The sequence below is a fragment of the Rhinopithecus roxellana genome, chromosome 15, assembly GCF_007565055.1.
Source record: "Rhinopithecus roxellana isolate Shanxi Qingling chromosome 15, ASM756505v1, whole genome shotgun sequence".
In the NCBI taxonomy this organism is placed as follows: Eukaryota; Metazoa; Chordata; class Mammalia; order Primates; family Cercopithecidae; genus Rhinopithecus; species Rhinopithecus roxellana.
The window spans coordinates 95,993,424-96,010,246 of NC_044563.1; the positions used below are offsets into that span (position 1 = coordinate 95,993,424).

Consider the following 16,823-nt stretch of genomic DNA (forward strand, 5'->3'; position numbering starts at 1 on the left):
AAAATCTTACTTTAAAAAAATAAAGCACAGATATACATAGGGTATGTAAGCAGATAGTAAATCTGTGACATTACAATTTAATGGGGGGAGGAGGGCTACTAGGAGGGAAAAAATGTCTTAAAAGCTTCCTTAGGTGGCGATAATGAAAAGGCTGAGGAACTCCAAACTAGAAGGAAGAAGAGATTCATTCTGAGCTCGAGAGACCTGAGGGGCACCTTCTTCACACAGAAGGAGACATTCTGACTCACTGGGAGATCCTGAACAAGTAAGTGGCTTAACTTCTCTGAGTTTCAGTTTAATCTTTTGTAAACCAGGGATAATAATGTTTGATGTTCAGAGCCATTATTAGGAGTCAAATGAAATGTTCATAAAACTTTTTTGCTGCATAATAGACTCTTAGTATTTTGTAGTGGTGTTGAAGCAGATGGACCTGAAAGGGAAGATGGTGATTGACAGATATGGGGGAAAGGCAGTTGAGACAGGGGACCCTTGTAGCCCAAAGAGGTTGGAGAACATGTTTCAAATTAATAGTCTGATGTGTTTAGAGAGCTAGAAGCCATGGGGTTAGAAGATCAGGGTGAAAAACTAGCCAGTGGTAGAGTGTGCAGTACTTGGAGTTCAAGTAGAAAGAATTCATTCCTTCATTTATTTCATTTAAAAAAATAACATACACATAGAACAGCAGGAGTGTTCATATAAAAAATTAAAATTAAAAAATACACACATTGATAAAGCACCTACTATGTGCCAGGACTGTTGGATAAAAAAGTGAGTGTGACAATCAGATTCATTGTGACACGTAACAAAACACAATCAGACCATTTCAGTGCAATTCACACTCCCAGGATAGAAGAGGAAAGTGGAGGGAAGGCTTCCCATGGGAGGTGATGTTTGGGCTGGGCTTTAATGCATGGGGGTGTGATGGTTGGTGGAAGTGAGAGAGGGACTTCTAGGCACAGGAATTATTTCAGTGTGTGGTCCTGTGCAGATCTCAGCAAGCAGTGTGCTGTGTCTGTGTGGGGAGCCTCCTGGAGATGGGACTGGAAAGGCTCGTCAGGACCTGGGGGCATCAGGAAGGCCGTTGCCTGAATGCAAACAGCGTAGACTTGATCTTGTGTCTTTCACGACTTGCCTGCATCTGTGAGAGGAAGATCCTTCTGGGAGCAGAGAGGAAAGGATAGGGCTGGAAGTGGGAATGGCAGGCTGGTAGTGGCTAAACCAATCAGAACAGGTGGCAGGGACAGAGGTCACAGTCTTTAGTGGCTGAGGGGAGACAGGCTGGGAAGTCAGTGTGCCTACCTGGGGTGAGTTTAGGAAGCCAGTGGATAACCAATCCACACGTGGTCTAGGAACCCCAGGTGACACTAGCTCAGACACCTTCCCCGATCACTCTCTTCACTGGGTGTCCTCCTCCCAGACTCAGGAATGGATGCCCCAGAACCTACACCTATATTCTCACTGACCTACTCCATGGCCACTCAGCCTGGCGTCAAAATGGAAAAATTACTAGGTGGATAACTAACAGCGGGGCTCTGAACAAGCTCTCCAGAGAGCCAGTCTATTGATCCAGGGTCTCTTTTGGGCCAGGCATTGGGCACAGCCAGAGTAGAGGATGACAGTCAGAGATGCCAGAGGCCACTGCCCCTAGATGCCTCGGTGCTCCCACAGTGTGACACAGTCCAGGACACCTGGTGATAACTGAGCTCTAGATCCAGGGCTGTCCCAGCGATGAGCAATTTTCACAGACTATTGTGAGGTCATATGCAACACTGTGTTTAGAATTAGAAAACACAAGTGCATGTTCCGGCACTGCCATTTAATCTGTGTGTGACTTTGGATGGGTCATGTCCTACTTCTGGGCTTTCACAATTCAAATGAGGAAAATCCTATCTCATGTATGATGTGTCATTGACTAAGGAGGTAGATGACAGTTCATGGAGTCTCAACTGCTAGGAGCTTTCTACTCAGTATAGCCCATGCCATATTAACCCATACTCTAATATGCCTTAGGTGATGCTGTAGCTGCTGATCTGTGAGCCACACTTTGCGCCAGCAAGGCTCTAGAGCACAACTGAGAGAAGGAGTCATTACCTGGACCAAAGAGGAAGGAACGGACACTAAGTAAACAGCTGTCTACATTGCAGCCTCATGAGATCACTGCCCTGGCTCTCAGCAGCAGGCAGAGGCAGCTGATCTCCTTCCGTTTCCATGATGGAGGCCCAGAGATCAAGCCTCCAAGAACCCCTTGTCTCTGAGCAGACTGTAGGGTATCTGGGATGTCAAGGAAAAGGTAAGGAAAACTGAGAAAAGCTTCCCCTTCCTGGTCTGCCCTTTTCATACCTCAGCCAGGATGCCTAGGAGGAAGAATAGAGTAGTGGCTCTGGCTTCAGAGGCTCAGGCATTCTGCAGTGAGTCATCCTAAAAGCACAGAGACTCTCAGGGCCTTGTGCCTGTCATGCCAACTTGAAAAAAATGGCTCTCCCAATATGCATAGAGATGTTTTTAACTAATAATGTTCTCCAAATGAAGTAAGTAATACCAAGGTACGCCTACAGGATCCCTCAGCCTCACCACCTGAGACCCGGATACTCACAGGCATCTAAACCACACATGGAGACCAAGTTGCAATTCCTCATACATTCCTTCCACAAACAAGTGTAGAACACTTACTATGTGCCAAGCACTGTGTTGGGGGCAGGGCAGGCCAAGGTACAGTTTTTGGTTTCAGCAGTTTGTCATCTAGCAGGAAAGACAGACGCAGAGACAAATCATTACAATGTGCTCATAGTGATCGTGAGGTTCTTTCAAAGAGCTCTTTGCTCTCTCCCAAGGGAGAGCTTGAAACTGGGGGGCCAAGAAGGTCTCAGGAAGTGGTGATATTGGGTGGCTTTTGAAAGATAACTGGGAATTTCCCAAACAGAGAAGGGGACAGATTCTTTCCAGGCTAAAGGAGAAGTAAAAGCCCCAGGGTGGTGGACAGACTGGGGGTATGAGAGCAGCAGAGAGCACTGAAGGTGTGCGGGGTAATGGTGGAGAATGGGGCTGGCAGGTCTGTTGAGGCCTGGCTGACAGGGCAGGAAGTTGGGACTTTATCTAGTCAGCAGCAGAAAGCCAGAAGGTTTTAGAGAAGGATGAGAGGAGGAGACAGGCTTAGAAAGAAGGACCGCAGCAATGGCGAGGATGAGCTGGGAGTGAGAAAACCTGTGGCATGGAGACTAGCTCAGAGGGAGGGCCCTGAGGTCTTCCTGTATGTGACCAGGCTCTGAGTGAAGGCCTCAGGCACCTCCTTCATTTTGCTCAGTGGTGACACCAGCCAACCTCCCTAGCTTAGGCATTTTCTGGTCAGAGGAGTTAGTGGGCATTCATGCCCTCTGTGTGCCATCCACTCCTGGATGTTTTACACCTGCTATTTCTTTTCATTCCCCCAGTTCCCTGACAGGTAAGAATTGTTACCCCATTTTATAGAGGAGAGGACTGTGGCTCAGAGGTGTTATTCAGGGAAGGCCACGCAGCTGGCAGGTGGCAGAGCCAGGCTGGTGTGACTCCAAAGTCCCTGTTCTTTCCAATGCCCTGTACTTACCTGGGCTTTTAAAAAGCCATAGGACAAGAGGGAGGTCCTGGAATGCTAGATTTTCAGAACTTACAGGAGCCTGCGTCTGACTTGCAATGTGACTGGAATAAAGTCAGTCCCACATATTATTGGCTTTTTTTTCTTTTTCCTGAGGCATTTTTAATAGGAAATATCCAAAGGAGTGGCTGGGCCTCTCCTCTCTCTTGAACACTTTTGTTTCACTCTCTAGGTGTTGGTTACTCATCTCTAGACTCACAGGACTGGCTTGGCTGGTTTCGCAAGTCTTCCTTAAGGGCCCTGCTTGCTTTATCCCACTACCCACCCTCTGTCCCCACTCAGACTCTGAGCACAATGAAATAGCTTTGGCAACATTTTAGAAGCTGATATCACTGGGAACCGAGTTTTACTCTGGATGCAACTCATTGCTGGACAAAAAGATGGGCTCTTTCTTCTCTGAAGCAGAAGGTACTGAGTGATCAGCCAACTACTGCCAACCACAGTGGAGGCAAAGGTTCCATAAGTGCAGCATTTTCCACTCTTGGCTGCTAGGCCTGCAGAAGGTGGTGTCAGATGAGAGGCTGGCTCTTGAGAGTTGTTCATACTCCAAAAGGTTCTAAGCTGTTTCACTCACACGAAGAAGTCAGGTAAAGAGGCAATTTCAATGCCATGCTCTCTCATCTTCTCTTGACAAAAATCCACCTTGCGTCCCTTTCCTCCCTTCTAAATCCACAAGTATTTCCTGCTGCAGCCGGGTGTGCTCCACAATGAAAAGAGCAGATAAGTCTTTCCACGCCAAGAGGTTCCATGGCTTTCAGAGACCTACCTTTGGGCCAGGCAGAAGCAATGACAGAGGGCAGGAAAGCTCTGCAGGCTCCAGCGGCAAGAGGGTGGCACATTCAGGACTGGCTGGGGCTCCGTGGTGGGGATACTTGGCAGGGCACAGACAAGGCCATACACAGAGGTCATAAAACAAAATTTATCTTTAATTTGTAAGTGTCAACAGCAGTACAAAAGATGGAGTGATGACAACTAGATTAGGGTAGAGAGGACAGTCTTGAGGTAAATGAGCATAAATAGGCAGTTCTTATAGACACTCCCCTTAGGGGCCTGAGCCCCATCACGGCATATACATTATCACCCAAAGATGGCATGTTGAACATATCAGGAAAGCACCTTGTGCAAAAAGGAAAAAAAAAGTAGCTAAGGTGCCAACATACACCAGGATAGATAAAGACAGTGTATCTTTCAATTTGTCTTTTCCCTTAATTATGAGGCAGAGGAGGGGAAGACTTTGAAAAGTACCACTGAAAGATTATTCAATGTTGAGCTTTATCTCACATCAATACTGCACAACGAAATCCAAGAAGTTTGTGTATGCAACAAAGCTAAGAACAATGATTCATTCTTGTAAATTTGAAGAGATTTTTTTTCCCATTTCTTTAATTCTTAGCAAACTTTTTATTATTATTATTATCAAGAGGAGAGTGTGAGAAAGATGTGATGGCAACCCTTAAGGTCATTTAAAAACTTTACACTGGACTGTACAAGATTTTTTTTTGATAAACTATTTACATTTTCAGACTTTCAAACATATTCAAAGCAGCAATAGACACTAGTTTTTATGTTTTTTTCTTTTTTTCTAATTGCCCAAATAGTTACCAGCCATGGGCCAAGTAGGTACCTGCATTATACATAGAATTTCTACAAAGAAAATCTGCAGTTAAAATTTTGCTCCAGGATGTATTAAATGCCCTTAGTAATTCAAGGGCCACACCCAGTGTTGCTATAGGAACCAAAGCACAGTACCTTGACAACAGAGTTGCAGTTGTCCCAACAGCCCTACACAAACTTTACACTTTGAAACAGCAGCCAGCATGTCAGTCCAGCATGTCAGTGAATTGTGCTGATTAAATTAACATAGAATACAATTTCACAATATACATCACAAACAAATTACAACGTCGGGGGAAATAAAAGAGTTACAGTAAGATAAGTTATGTAGTAACAGCTTATAAGCTTGTCTAAGGTAATAAAAATTTTACATGGCAAATACAATAATGAATGAACATAAATGCTAAGCATTCTAATTTGCTACAAGCTGGAGGAGGGTACAATAAAGACTGCACTTTCAAAAAAGCAAAAACACATATGACAAAAGAAGACAAAGGGAGAATGCACATGAGCAGACCTGCAATGTGCAGCATACAAAACAGTTAAATATTTGCACATTCCCCATACTCCAAGAGCACCAGCACTGAGGCCTCACTATGCTTGTGGTTCTTCAGGAATAAGAATCTACTGAGCAAGATATGTCACTGAGTTTTCTTCAAGCGTTCATACTGCCACGGACACTGATTAGAAGAGTATCTGCATTAAGCATTACCTTTCTGTCCCCATCCCGCCCACCCTTACCTCTGCCCCAAAGGTACCAGCATTCCAAATACTTGTTCACGAGGTTTTGGAAAGCAATCTGTCCCCAAAGGGAAAGACAGAATGGGGATGAAAAGGAAATGTGTTTGCATATCAATACTTTCAATGATATTAATACAGGGGAACGCTCAATAGGATATGGCATCAGAAACAGAACATGGTCGGCAGGAATGACAGACAGAAGTTGTTTATTAGGGAAGAAAACATGTCAGGGAGCAGATGACTTAAGGAAATGATGCAAGTGCTTTTGTGAAAGGACAAATGAGGTCATACAATATTATTATACTTGGAGAAGTGAGCTTAAGTGCCAACTCAATTCTTAGACAAACGTGTACACAGGCAGGGCTACAGCAACTATTTTTGTCATTTTCTCATTAAAAAGGAAGACCCAGTAACAATTTCAATACATTCCTCTAGCTGCATTTCTTTGCAGTTGTTGGCACTTGGTACAGGACTTCTCATGTGATTTAAAATTACTAAGTGATTCTTTTTCCTCTCCCTAATGAGTTGGTAGAGGTCAATTCTTTGCAAAATGAGTAAATTGAGAGAAGCAGCCTCAGCTGTGCTGTTCAAGTGACCAGGCTGCCTTCCCACTGAGGGTAAATGGGCTTTCCCAAAACAATCCGTGCTTTCAGCTAGTGCCTGTGCTCCTGGCTAAGGAGGGTGTGCTCCGAAGAAGCAGCCTGGCTTCGGAAAGAAAAGAAAGCAGCTTTTAATTTCAGCCCTAGAGTGATCACGCCCTTTTCAAACACCCTCAGGCTCCCGTGGGGCTAATGTTCAGGGGAGGCCAGAATTCGACAAGCTCAATAGCACTGTGAGCCCACACCTGAATTTAGAACTTGGCCTGGGCTTTGGTGTCAGGACCCTGGCAAATCAAATCAGGCCTAAGGACAAGGCTGGAGAGTATCAAATACCTAATGAAGCAAACTGACGTGCTTCTAAAAGGCTGGCTGGATATGTGTGAAAACAACACAGCTTCCCTACCTTCCTGGAAAAGACACTGCTTCGTATCTGCCAATGAAATTGAAAAGTTGTCAGCCTGGTGGCTCATATCTGCAAAGCGACCTTTTCTTTCTCCCTTCCTTCTTTTTTCTTTTCTTCCTTCTTTTCTCCTTTTCCTTCCATTCCATATGGCTTTTTTTTTTTTTAGGAGAGGATTGTCTGGCAGTGTCCCAATTCTAAGTGACAAGGAGAACCCTGACCCTGTAAGTTCTTTAACAAAATGGAGATAATTTTTATCTTTGATTTGAAGATACTATGAAATAGGGAGCATCGCAAAAACAAAGTTGCTTAACATTCTTGAATCTAAACTGACATGGTGGGACTTTTATTAATGGCCAATCTCAGAGGTGGATTTTGGCCTTTGTAATGGCATTCATGTTTCTTGCTATTAAATGGTCACAGAACTATCTTAGAAGATTTATGTGGACTCACAAAGCAAACTGTCTCCTAACCGTAGCGGAAATTTAGTATGTCCAATCATCAACTTTCTGTAAGAAAAAAGGGAAATGTCTGGATCTGTGGACAGTGGATTCTGAACTGCATGAGAACCCTGGTGAAGCATTTTGCTGTCCCAGCTGCAGGCCGAACACTGCTCTCTCACTCACTGTAGCTGATAACTCACTACCCTGAGAGGCACAGTGACTCATCAACTTTCAGTTTGGACCAACATCTACGGATAGAGAACAAAAAGGAAATACATAACTTATATCTCACTAAGTATTCATGAACCAAAAATAAATTCTATTTCTATGTTATATTTACGCATTAGAAAAATCTAAAATGAGATGGTAAAGTCATAAAAACCTTGTTTAAGCCCCACTGAAAATAAAATGAAGTGATCCTTATGATTGTCATTCTTAATTTCCATGAATATTTAGAGCCAAACTTGGCTAATAAATAAACTGCTTATACACAAAATTTAGATTCAAATACAGCATTACTGTTTGATCCAATGAAAGAGACGTTTACAATCAGATCATTCCTGAATAGCCTTTCATTTTTAAGAACATGGCTAAAAGTAACTGAACCCCAGTACTGAGGCAGAGCTGGAGCTAAAACAAAGTGTTCATACACACATGTATTTTGCATAAATAAATGAAATAACAAGACATAAAAATGACTCAAATCCGGCAACTGTGAGGCAAGCCCACACGAGTCGAAACAGATGACTTTTGTTCATGTAGTTTTCGTACAACAGTTTCACATTAGTCAGAAGTGATAAAAAATACCATTTATATCCAGTGCTTATAACACTTACGAAACAACATCTGTGAGTGTGTGTGTTTTTTGTTGTTTTTTTTTTTTTTTTTTTTTTTTTTTTTTACTTACTACGAGCAAAATCAAGTTTCAGTCCTAAAGAACAGTCCTTTGTTCTCCACCAGCCCAGAATATTATTTTGGCATGGTCATAAAAACAAACAAAATTAACCTACTATGCTAAATGTTTGCCTTTGTGCAAAATTAATTACATACAATACAATGCTAGCCATACAACACTCTACCAATGCAACAAAATAAGAAAGAAGTGAGAGAGAGCAAAAGCAAAAGCCAAAAAGAAAGAAAAAAAAAAAAAACACAAGAATGAACTGAGGAGGAGAGGTATATAATCAAAGAAATCAGTAAGACAATAATAAATACTCAATTTTTGAGAAAAAAATGACCTCCTCCTCATTTGAAATAAATGTACAAAAACAAATTTCTAATCCCCAACCAACATGAATAACAAAGCGTTCCTATCAGTACCTTAATCAGCTTATAGAGAGCACTCCCAGCTAATGGAATAGCTGGTAATTTCTTGGCTAGACCTGTTTATTGCTATTAGGCCTTGAGCACTCTTAAAATACGAAGGTACATTATTTTCTTCCAAGTGACAAAATGGCTCAAGAAATCTGATGGGGCTGTTCCTATGTCCTGGTGATCAGATTCTGGGTTGTCCTATGAGGTGAACTATCCCATTCACTGACATTCTCCCATTAAACCTCTCTGGGTGAAGACCCCCGATAGGCAACCTGTCCTGGTTTCAGGAAGGGCAAAATGGCATGGCAGAACTCCCTGTAGTTAGGAGATGAGGAATAAAACCTCACTGCTTCCCACCCCAGCAGCATGTCTCCAAAGAAATCCTTGTGTGACAAATGCAGTTCATCTTGTTCACACGTAGGCATGTCCCCATGTAGCCACGGATAGAGTCAGCCAGAGGAACTCATCTGCTGCCCCCAGAGCTATTTGTTCCCCAGAGTTAACAGTAGGAACATCCCATATAGGGAATGTATTCCCCTCCTTCTCCTCCCTTATGGTTTTCTTTCATTCTCTAGATGTATCATGACTATTTGCCACCATCTTTGCTCTGAGGCTGTCATGTGGCTTCTTGCATCCTGGGGATTTTGCAATGAACTCCCTGGATGTGCCAGCTGGGACAAGGCAACTCACCATAAGGATGCCAGCCCATGACAGCTTCACTGAGATTCCTGCATGGCCCACAAGCCTTGGACTTCAGGTTTGGTCACAGGCCTCTCCTGCCTGGCAGTCACCACTGTTGACCCTTGCTGCTGAATGGAATTCAGGGGGAAATGCCACTGATGCAGACCCTACCACTTGTGAACTGAATTAGGGGAAAATTCTGGCAAAAGAGTTGAGGTCACAGTGAACCTCAGGGGCATACCTGTTTAAGTGTAAGACTATATACCTACATCCCAATACACAGCCCTGCAGCCAGATATATACTCATGATTAAAAACAATAATAGGTTTTTAATAATATCTTGGTTTCAGAAATGCTTCCAGGCGTTCTGGGGACATAAAATCACTATGTACACAGGAGAAGGAGGTGAAAAGGACTGAAAAGTTATTTGGGGAAGGAAGGTGAAAAACAAGAATTATTAAATTAATGCCACCAACAATTTTAAAAAAATAAATAGTAAGTGGACCCTTGACATTCTGGAATGAATAAATTATTTAAGAGAAAATGTGTTAAGACTGAATGTCAGGGTTAAAGGCAAAGGGATAATGGATGTAGTGAGAGGTGGTCTCAGGCAGAGAAGACCACTCGGTCGATATCTGGTGTGGCGGTCGCTCCGGTGTGTGTACGTCATACCACATCACACACTGATGGCACGTCAACAGGCAAACACAATTGGGTCCATGCACTGTGGCAACCTTGTTCATTCCTTACAATATCTTGTCTCCAGATTCCTGAGTACTTTACCATTTTCTGGAAAAAAATGTTGGTTTGCTATTTTATTTTAAGATGCCAAAGATTGTCTAAGACTTTGCAGTGTCTCCTTTAAGACTTTCAAAATATTAAGATTCAAAAGTTATGAAAAAGTTTGGCACATTCAAAGTTTAACTCTACACATGGAAAATTGGAATTCCGAGGCCTTTTGAATATGCTCTACATGCAGCTGCACACGCCGTGGACTTGTTCTGTTTCACAATATGAAATCCTCAGTTGTTTTCTAAAATAATTCAGAATAAAAACACATTCACAACCTGTAGGCCGGCACAGCATACCTGAGTGAGAATGTTTAACCCCATCTAAAACAGTAACTTAAACCTTTATCAACATCCAAAAGAAAAAAAAAGTAAGACAAAAATATAAGACTTGTAAGACATCTACGGGTTGAGATAAGTTTCAAGTCCTGGTGTCTCATATTTAATATGTCTTCACCTAAATTAAAAAAAACAACAACAACAATAACAATAACGACAAAAAACTCAAGTTCATGAAAAATCAGGGAAAACTTAATCTGTCTCACACTTTATGAAACAATTAAGACCATTCTGCTGATGTAATTGTGGAGCCACAAATGCATGCGGGCTCTTTAATAACTTTTTGTTGGGGAGGGGGGTGAAATGTCAGAGTACTTTAATTCAGCAAACAAAAACTCCTCAGTTGGCACTGACAGCCTCCGGGGCTTCATTTTCACTGCTATAGTCTGATTTGGGGTCATCTTCATAGTCATCATACATTTCCATTTCATCCTCTCCATTAATCATTTCATTTCCAGCTAGGCTTCCGCCATCTGTCTTCATACCATAAGTGCTCTGGATGACCGGGAGGCTGGGCTCCGGGCTGGCCGAGGTGCTAGAGCAGTCAGATGTCATCTGAGGCGATGGTGTGGTAGTTGCCATAGTGATAGCACCAGGATACACAACACCTGTTCCTGTGGTGATTGGAATCTGAGGCTGTTGCCTATATAGATTCAAAAAACAAAATAAGACAAGGGAGAAATATCCGTTTATGTGCTATGTACGGCACTGGAATTTACCCCCTACACTTTCCAAAGGGAGCCCTAAATAAATGTTAAATAACATTCTAAGCAAATAAAATGTGACAAAGTTGTTCCCTGGAGGAGTCCTGAAAATCTCCTTGATGCTATGTTAAGGGTTAAACCAATATGATGGAGCAATTTACTGACGATTTTGCAACATAAAGGCAGGGTTCTTTTAACTTGGTAAATATGCAAAACTTGGCTAACACCTGGCATTAGGAACAAATGATGTAGTGAAATTCGCAAAGTTACATGTGAGATAATTTTTGAAGATCTCCCAGCACATTTTGAAAATTAGACTAGTGGCATGAAACATATTATAATGACACTATTAAGCAGGTTTGTGTCTTCACCTTGGTTTGAGAACTGTATAAATCAAGAAGAGAAGGAACCTAGCATGTCCCAAAGAGTGAGATTTAGCAAAGCATTTATTTGTTATTCATGTAAATGTCTACATATTTCCATGGCTGAACTTGTTAGGAAGAATCCCTGTGGAAGGATCATCTTGGATGTCATTACTGCTGAGGCCCTGGGCTGGAACTGGGGCTGGGATTAAGAGAGTCGAGAGTAAAGAGCAGTGAGAGCTCTGCAACTCAACAGAGTAGAGTTACAGAGTAGACACCAGATACGCTGCCTCACCCTAGATGCCAGAGGGTGGCAAGGCCTGGACACCAGTTCACTCCTCCATAATGTTACCCTAGTTTAAATAAACTTATCAGATCCTTTGTGGAGGTCAATCTCTTCCTGCAGGGAGACATGACTACTGTCTCTCAACTTCACTTAGGGCATTATAACTGGTACACAGGAATGAAAGATCCAACTAACTTAGAGAGAGACTGTGTCTAAAATATTATTTTCACATATGCAATATTCACCAGAAGTTTCTCAATCTTTTATAGATCGTAAATTATAGTCAAAATTTATTTCAAATGGTCATTGTAACTATCCTTTTGGAGCCTCAATTTCCACATATTTATAAAAGCCGGGGTTAGGGAAGTTCTGGAAGGTCCTTCCACTTTTTGTACTCATGACTTCAGGTCAATTATCACTTGGACAATTCTTACTCACCCTACACATTATCACTGAAACTTTCTATCCATCTCACTTAAACAGGAAAATACCCTGAATCTATGAAGAAGTAGCTTAGCTACTTGCCATTCTTTGACATGTCCAGAGGAACATAATTTTCTCACAAAGACCTCCACACCCTCCAGCCTGGCAGAGGGAGAAGGGATGGAGATGGTTTAGAAACACGGTGTAAGATATCTGTTCACGCTGAATTTAGCAACCTCTTTTAATCACCACAAGGTATATCATATCCCTAACATAACATATAAAATATTTTCAGGTATACCAACTCACCCAACTAACATCATGACCCCATAAGTTACTATTTTTTCCATTTCCAGATGAAGAAAATCAGACCTTGCTTCAAGCCCTGCATTCAATAACCAGCAGAGCCAGAATGTGAATCTAAGCCATTGGCTGACTTGAATCCCATCACTCTTTCCTTTATAGATATTCAATCTACAGATACACTAAGCTCACTGTATATCATAAAAATGCCTGACTTCTATAGAGCCTGTCAGCACCTAGCTGACACTAAGCACTTGACATGGATCCAGTTTTTATGATTCTCATGGTGAGTTTTTTTGGTTGCCTGAAGGAAACAGATAATAGAGGAATCTAAATCAATGTATAGAAGCATCATACAGAATATTAGTTTCCCTCTTATTGAATCAAATTTTAAAACAGTATACTTCTGGCTTCCTAAGTTTTGGGCAAATTAACACAAATTAAATTTTATGCTAACCTTACCAAGATATTGAATGCCTCATTAATATTTTTTACTGAATTTGAATAACTGCAATAAAATATTTTTGCCTTAATCACATTATGAGTGTAGAGTGAAAGCTTTTACTGCAATGTTAACCCATTTTACAGATTCCCAATTTGGCAAGCTGATCTATAATATAAACTCTGCATAAAAACAAACTATCAAATGATTCGTTTTCTTTTCACAAAGAATAGATGGTCACTTTTTGCAGTATTTTTATCTATATCTGATATAGATATAGAATATCTATATCAATAGGTCTACTGAATAAATTTAAATTGAGTTCATATTATGCGCTGGGAACTATATTTAGGTGTTTTTACATTATCTTCTTGAATCCTCATAATAAGCCAGAGAGTTAGGTATCATTTTCCCTCTTTTATACATGAAGTGACCAATTAAGGTTCAGAAAATTCAAGCTGTTTGGTCAAGGCCACGCAAGTACCATAATCAGGAGTTGAACCTTCACTGTGTCACAAATTCTCCAGTACATGTCAAGATCAGGGCGAGAAAGGCAAGCTCACACTATCAGAAAAATACTTAGCAATTTAAATCGGAATTGAAATCTTCTACACTGGGCTCCACATAGTTCAGAGTATTTGGACTTTAAGCTGGTAATGGAATGCTAAAAATAAATAAACAAGCAAATAAAACATCTGTACAATTTACTTTCTAGAGTGAGAGTGAGACACATGATATTCAAAAGCCTAGTCCTGGGAGTGGAGAGATAGATATGGCTGTTTTAAGCCCCCAGACAGTGCTAAAAGCCAGTGAGGGTAAAAACCCAGGGGTTACTCCCCACCTGGAGGAAATGAAGGGAGTCCAGCTCTGGTAAGGTTCTCACATTCACATACAACTGTTCGAGGTTGTACATAAATGCTAGAGTGAGAACTTATTCCTGTGAGAGATGATTTTTGCCTCTCCAAGCCTTCTGGGAAGAAGGTTATGTGGTATGGTGCAAAGAGCTCAGGTTTTGGAGTCAGACTGGCTTGGGTTTAAATCCCAGCTGCACCAGTTACTGGCTGTGTGATCTTGGGCAGGCTAATTATTATCACCGACATTGCCTCTCCTCATCTATAAATTAGAACAATCACATTTGACAGGACTGTGAAGATTAAGTAAGAACATATATGCAAAGCATTACATTACAGAGTAGATGAAAATGTTAATTCCCTTTCCTTTCCTCCTTTGGGAAGCTGGTGTAAACCTCACAGAGAGCAAGCATGTCCTAGGTCTGGGGGAGCACCAAGAAAATGACAAGGTAATTCTCTGGACTCTCCATGAGTGCCAGCCCACAGGAGCCATTTGGAATTGGTGGTTAATTGTCAAACAATACTCTAGTTCACAAGCCTGGCCAGGAGAGGACTTCCTTTTTACCGCAGAATGTAGAGAAGGGCATCTGAGATGAGAAAATGTTGACATCTTCTAAGAAATGTTTAAAAAGGAAAAAGTACCCAAAGAATAACATTTGGTTCTGTATAACCCTTTCTCTAACCCTAACTCCCTCCTTTCTCTAATTTCTGAAATATTTCCATTATACCCTCTGGAACTCAACTGTTAGTCCTTACTGACTCACCTTCTTGCTCTAACTGAAACTTGGCTCTCTCTCTAGGCCGTGAGTCTCCCTAAGGGCCTTGGAAGAGTTGGTTATTTGCTTTCCATGCCCCTCACATGAATGGGCCTGGGGGTGGGGTAGTTCCCTTCTTAGCTCCTCATTGCCTCTTCCAACCTACTTTTTAATCCCTCCATCCTAAAAATCTCATCTTTGAATCTCATGTCACCAGACTACATCACCCACTCATACCTTTATCTACCCACTGCCTGATCAGTCCCCCTCATTCCTAAAAGATGTTAGTTCCTGGCTCACTGTTGCTGTCTCTTCAACATAACCTCTGCCATGATCCTTGATGACTTTGCTATCTCTGTAGATGTTCATTCTAACACCTGGCTATCTCAGTGTGACCTCCCCTCCACTGTGATAATCTGGGTCCCTCCCTATCTTAGTTGCTTGCTCTTTTGTCATACAGTGGACCTTGTCTTTTTCATCTGTCACGCCTCATCTCAATGTTAAATATCCCGCTCTGTAACCACCACACCTTATTTTTCTAGTTTTCTCCCTCTAGTGCCCAGTTTATGATTTCACTCCCCATTCCCTCTGAGGAGCTACGGTTTCCTGACCCTTCAACCCACCTTCACTGCCCTCAGTTACTTGAGCTTCTCCCTGCTTGTGCCCCCACTTACCTCTTTACCCAGTTCCAATTCCATGGTTACTCACTCCCTCACAGACACTCTTTATTCTCTCACATAGCAAAACTCCAACTTTAGTTCAGTCTAACTCTCTGCCTACTCTGTTTAGCCACACAGCTGAAATTGGCTGGAAAAAATACGCTGCCATACTTACTAGTCTCTAAATTTACAATCCTGTACTTCAAACAGGCCTCTGGTGCTGTTCAGCCATCATGTTGCACATTGTCCTAGCCCACTCCTTCTTTTAGCCTCCTAGACAATTACTTCCTACCTTCTTAACTTTCCTCAAATATCCAACTTCTTCTCCCTGTTTCTCCCTCCAAGCAATGGCCTGACTTTCCATTTCATGGAGAAATTAGAAGCAATCAGAAGAAACTTTTCACAAACTCCCACTGTTACACTGACAGGCCTCCCTGTATCTGTGCCCCATTCTCTGCCTGCCTTCCTATATTTTGAATCAGCTCATAATCCAATATAAGGCTAACCCCTCTGCTTGTGCACTGAAACTATCTGTTCTTGTTTGCTAAAGATATCTCTCCAACAATTGTCTCTCCCATCTGAATCATTAATTCTGTATAGAATTCCCAGCAAAGATGCTATAATCACTCATACCATAAAAAACAAAACCAAAAACCTCTCTCTTGGCACATGTCCCCCTCCAGCTCTTGCTCCATTTCTTTGATGTCCTTTAAAGCAAAACTCTTTAAAAAGTTGTCTTTCTTCATTTCTTCTACTCAATTCTTTCTTAAACCCACTTCAATCACTCCCAGTACGCCACTGAAACAGAGCTTATGAAGGTCACACCATCAATAATCTTCATATTGTTAAATCCAAAAGTCAGTTCTTGGTCCTCATGTTACCCAGATCTATAACACAGGCAGCATTTGACATAGTTGATCATTTTCTCCTTGCTAAAACATTTTATTCACTTGTCTCAGATGCCGCACCCTCCTGGTCTTCCTCCTATCTCATTGGCTGCTCCTTCTAAGTTCCCATCTCCCTGCCATCTAAGCACTGAAGTGCCCATGGATTCAGTCCTTGGACTTCTTCTCTTCTCTATCTAAATTTATTCCCTTGGTGATTTCATCTAATTCCATGGCTTTAAATATTATCTATATGCTGACAACTTCCCAATTTATATCTCCAGAAAGCCTCTCGCTCCTAAATTCTAGACTCATATATATATATTAAAACTGCTTATTTGATTTGGATGTCTAAGTGCTGTCTCAATCTCATAGGTGCAAAATTTAAAGTCCTGATCATTCTCCCACATACCTGCCCCTCTCATGGCCATCCTATTCTTGGCTAATGATTACTTCGTCCTTCCAGCTGAATAAGCCAATCTATGATAACTGCATTTCTTTCAAACCCTGTATCCAATTGATCAGCAAATCCTATTGTTTCTTCTTCAGGAACACATCTAGAACCCATCTACTTCTTACCACCTCCACCCCTACACCCTACAAACCT

General features: G+C 41.7%; 1 protein-coding gene across 12 annotated transcripts in view; it reads right to left on the reverse strand.

The window, feature by feature from the left end:
* Positions 1-4,533: 4,533 nt before the first annotated feature.
* Positions 4,534-16,823, reverse strand: part of SOX6 (SRY-box transcription factor 6) — a 702,902-nt gene continuing 690,612 nt past the window's right edge. For 7 of the 12 annotated variants that reach the window (XM_030918960.1, XM_030918950.1, XM_030918958.1 and 4 more), the window contains one exon: positions 10,780-11,190. In XM_030918960.1, the coding sequence (XP_030774820.1) occupies positions 10,887-11,190 (304 nt within the window). In that variant the 3' untranslated portion in view covers positions 10,780-10,886. Of the gene's footprint in view, positions 11,191-16,823 lie in introns of all 12 variants that reach the window. The other 5 variants (XM_030918959.1, XM_030918957.1, XM_030918955.1 and 2 more) reach the window with 3 other exon arrangements.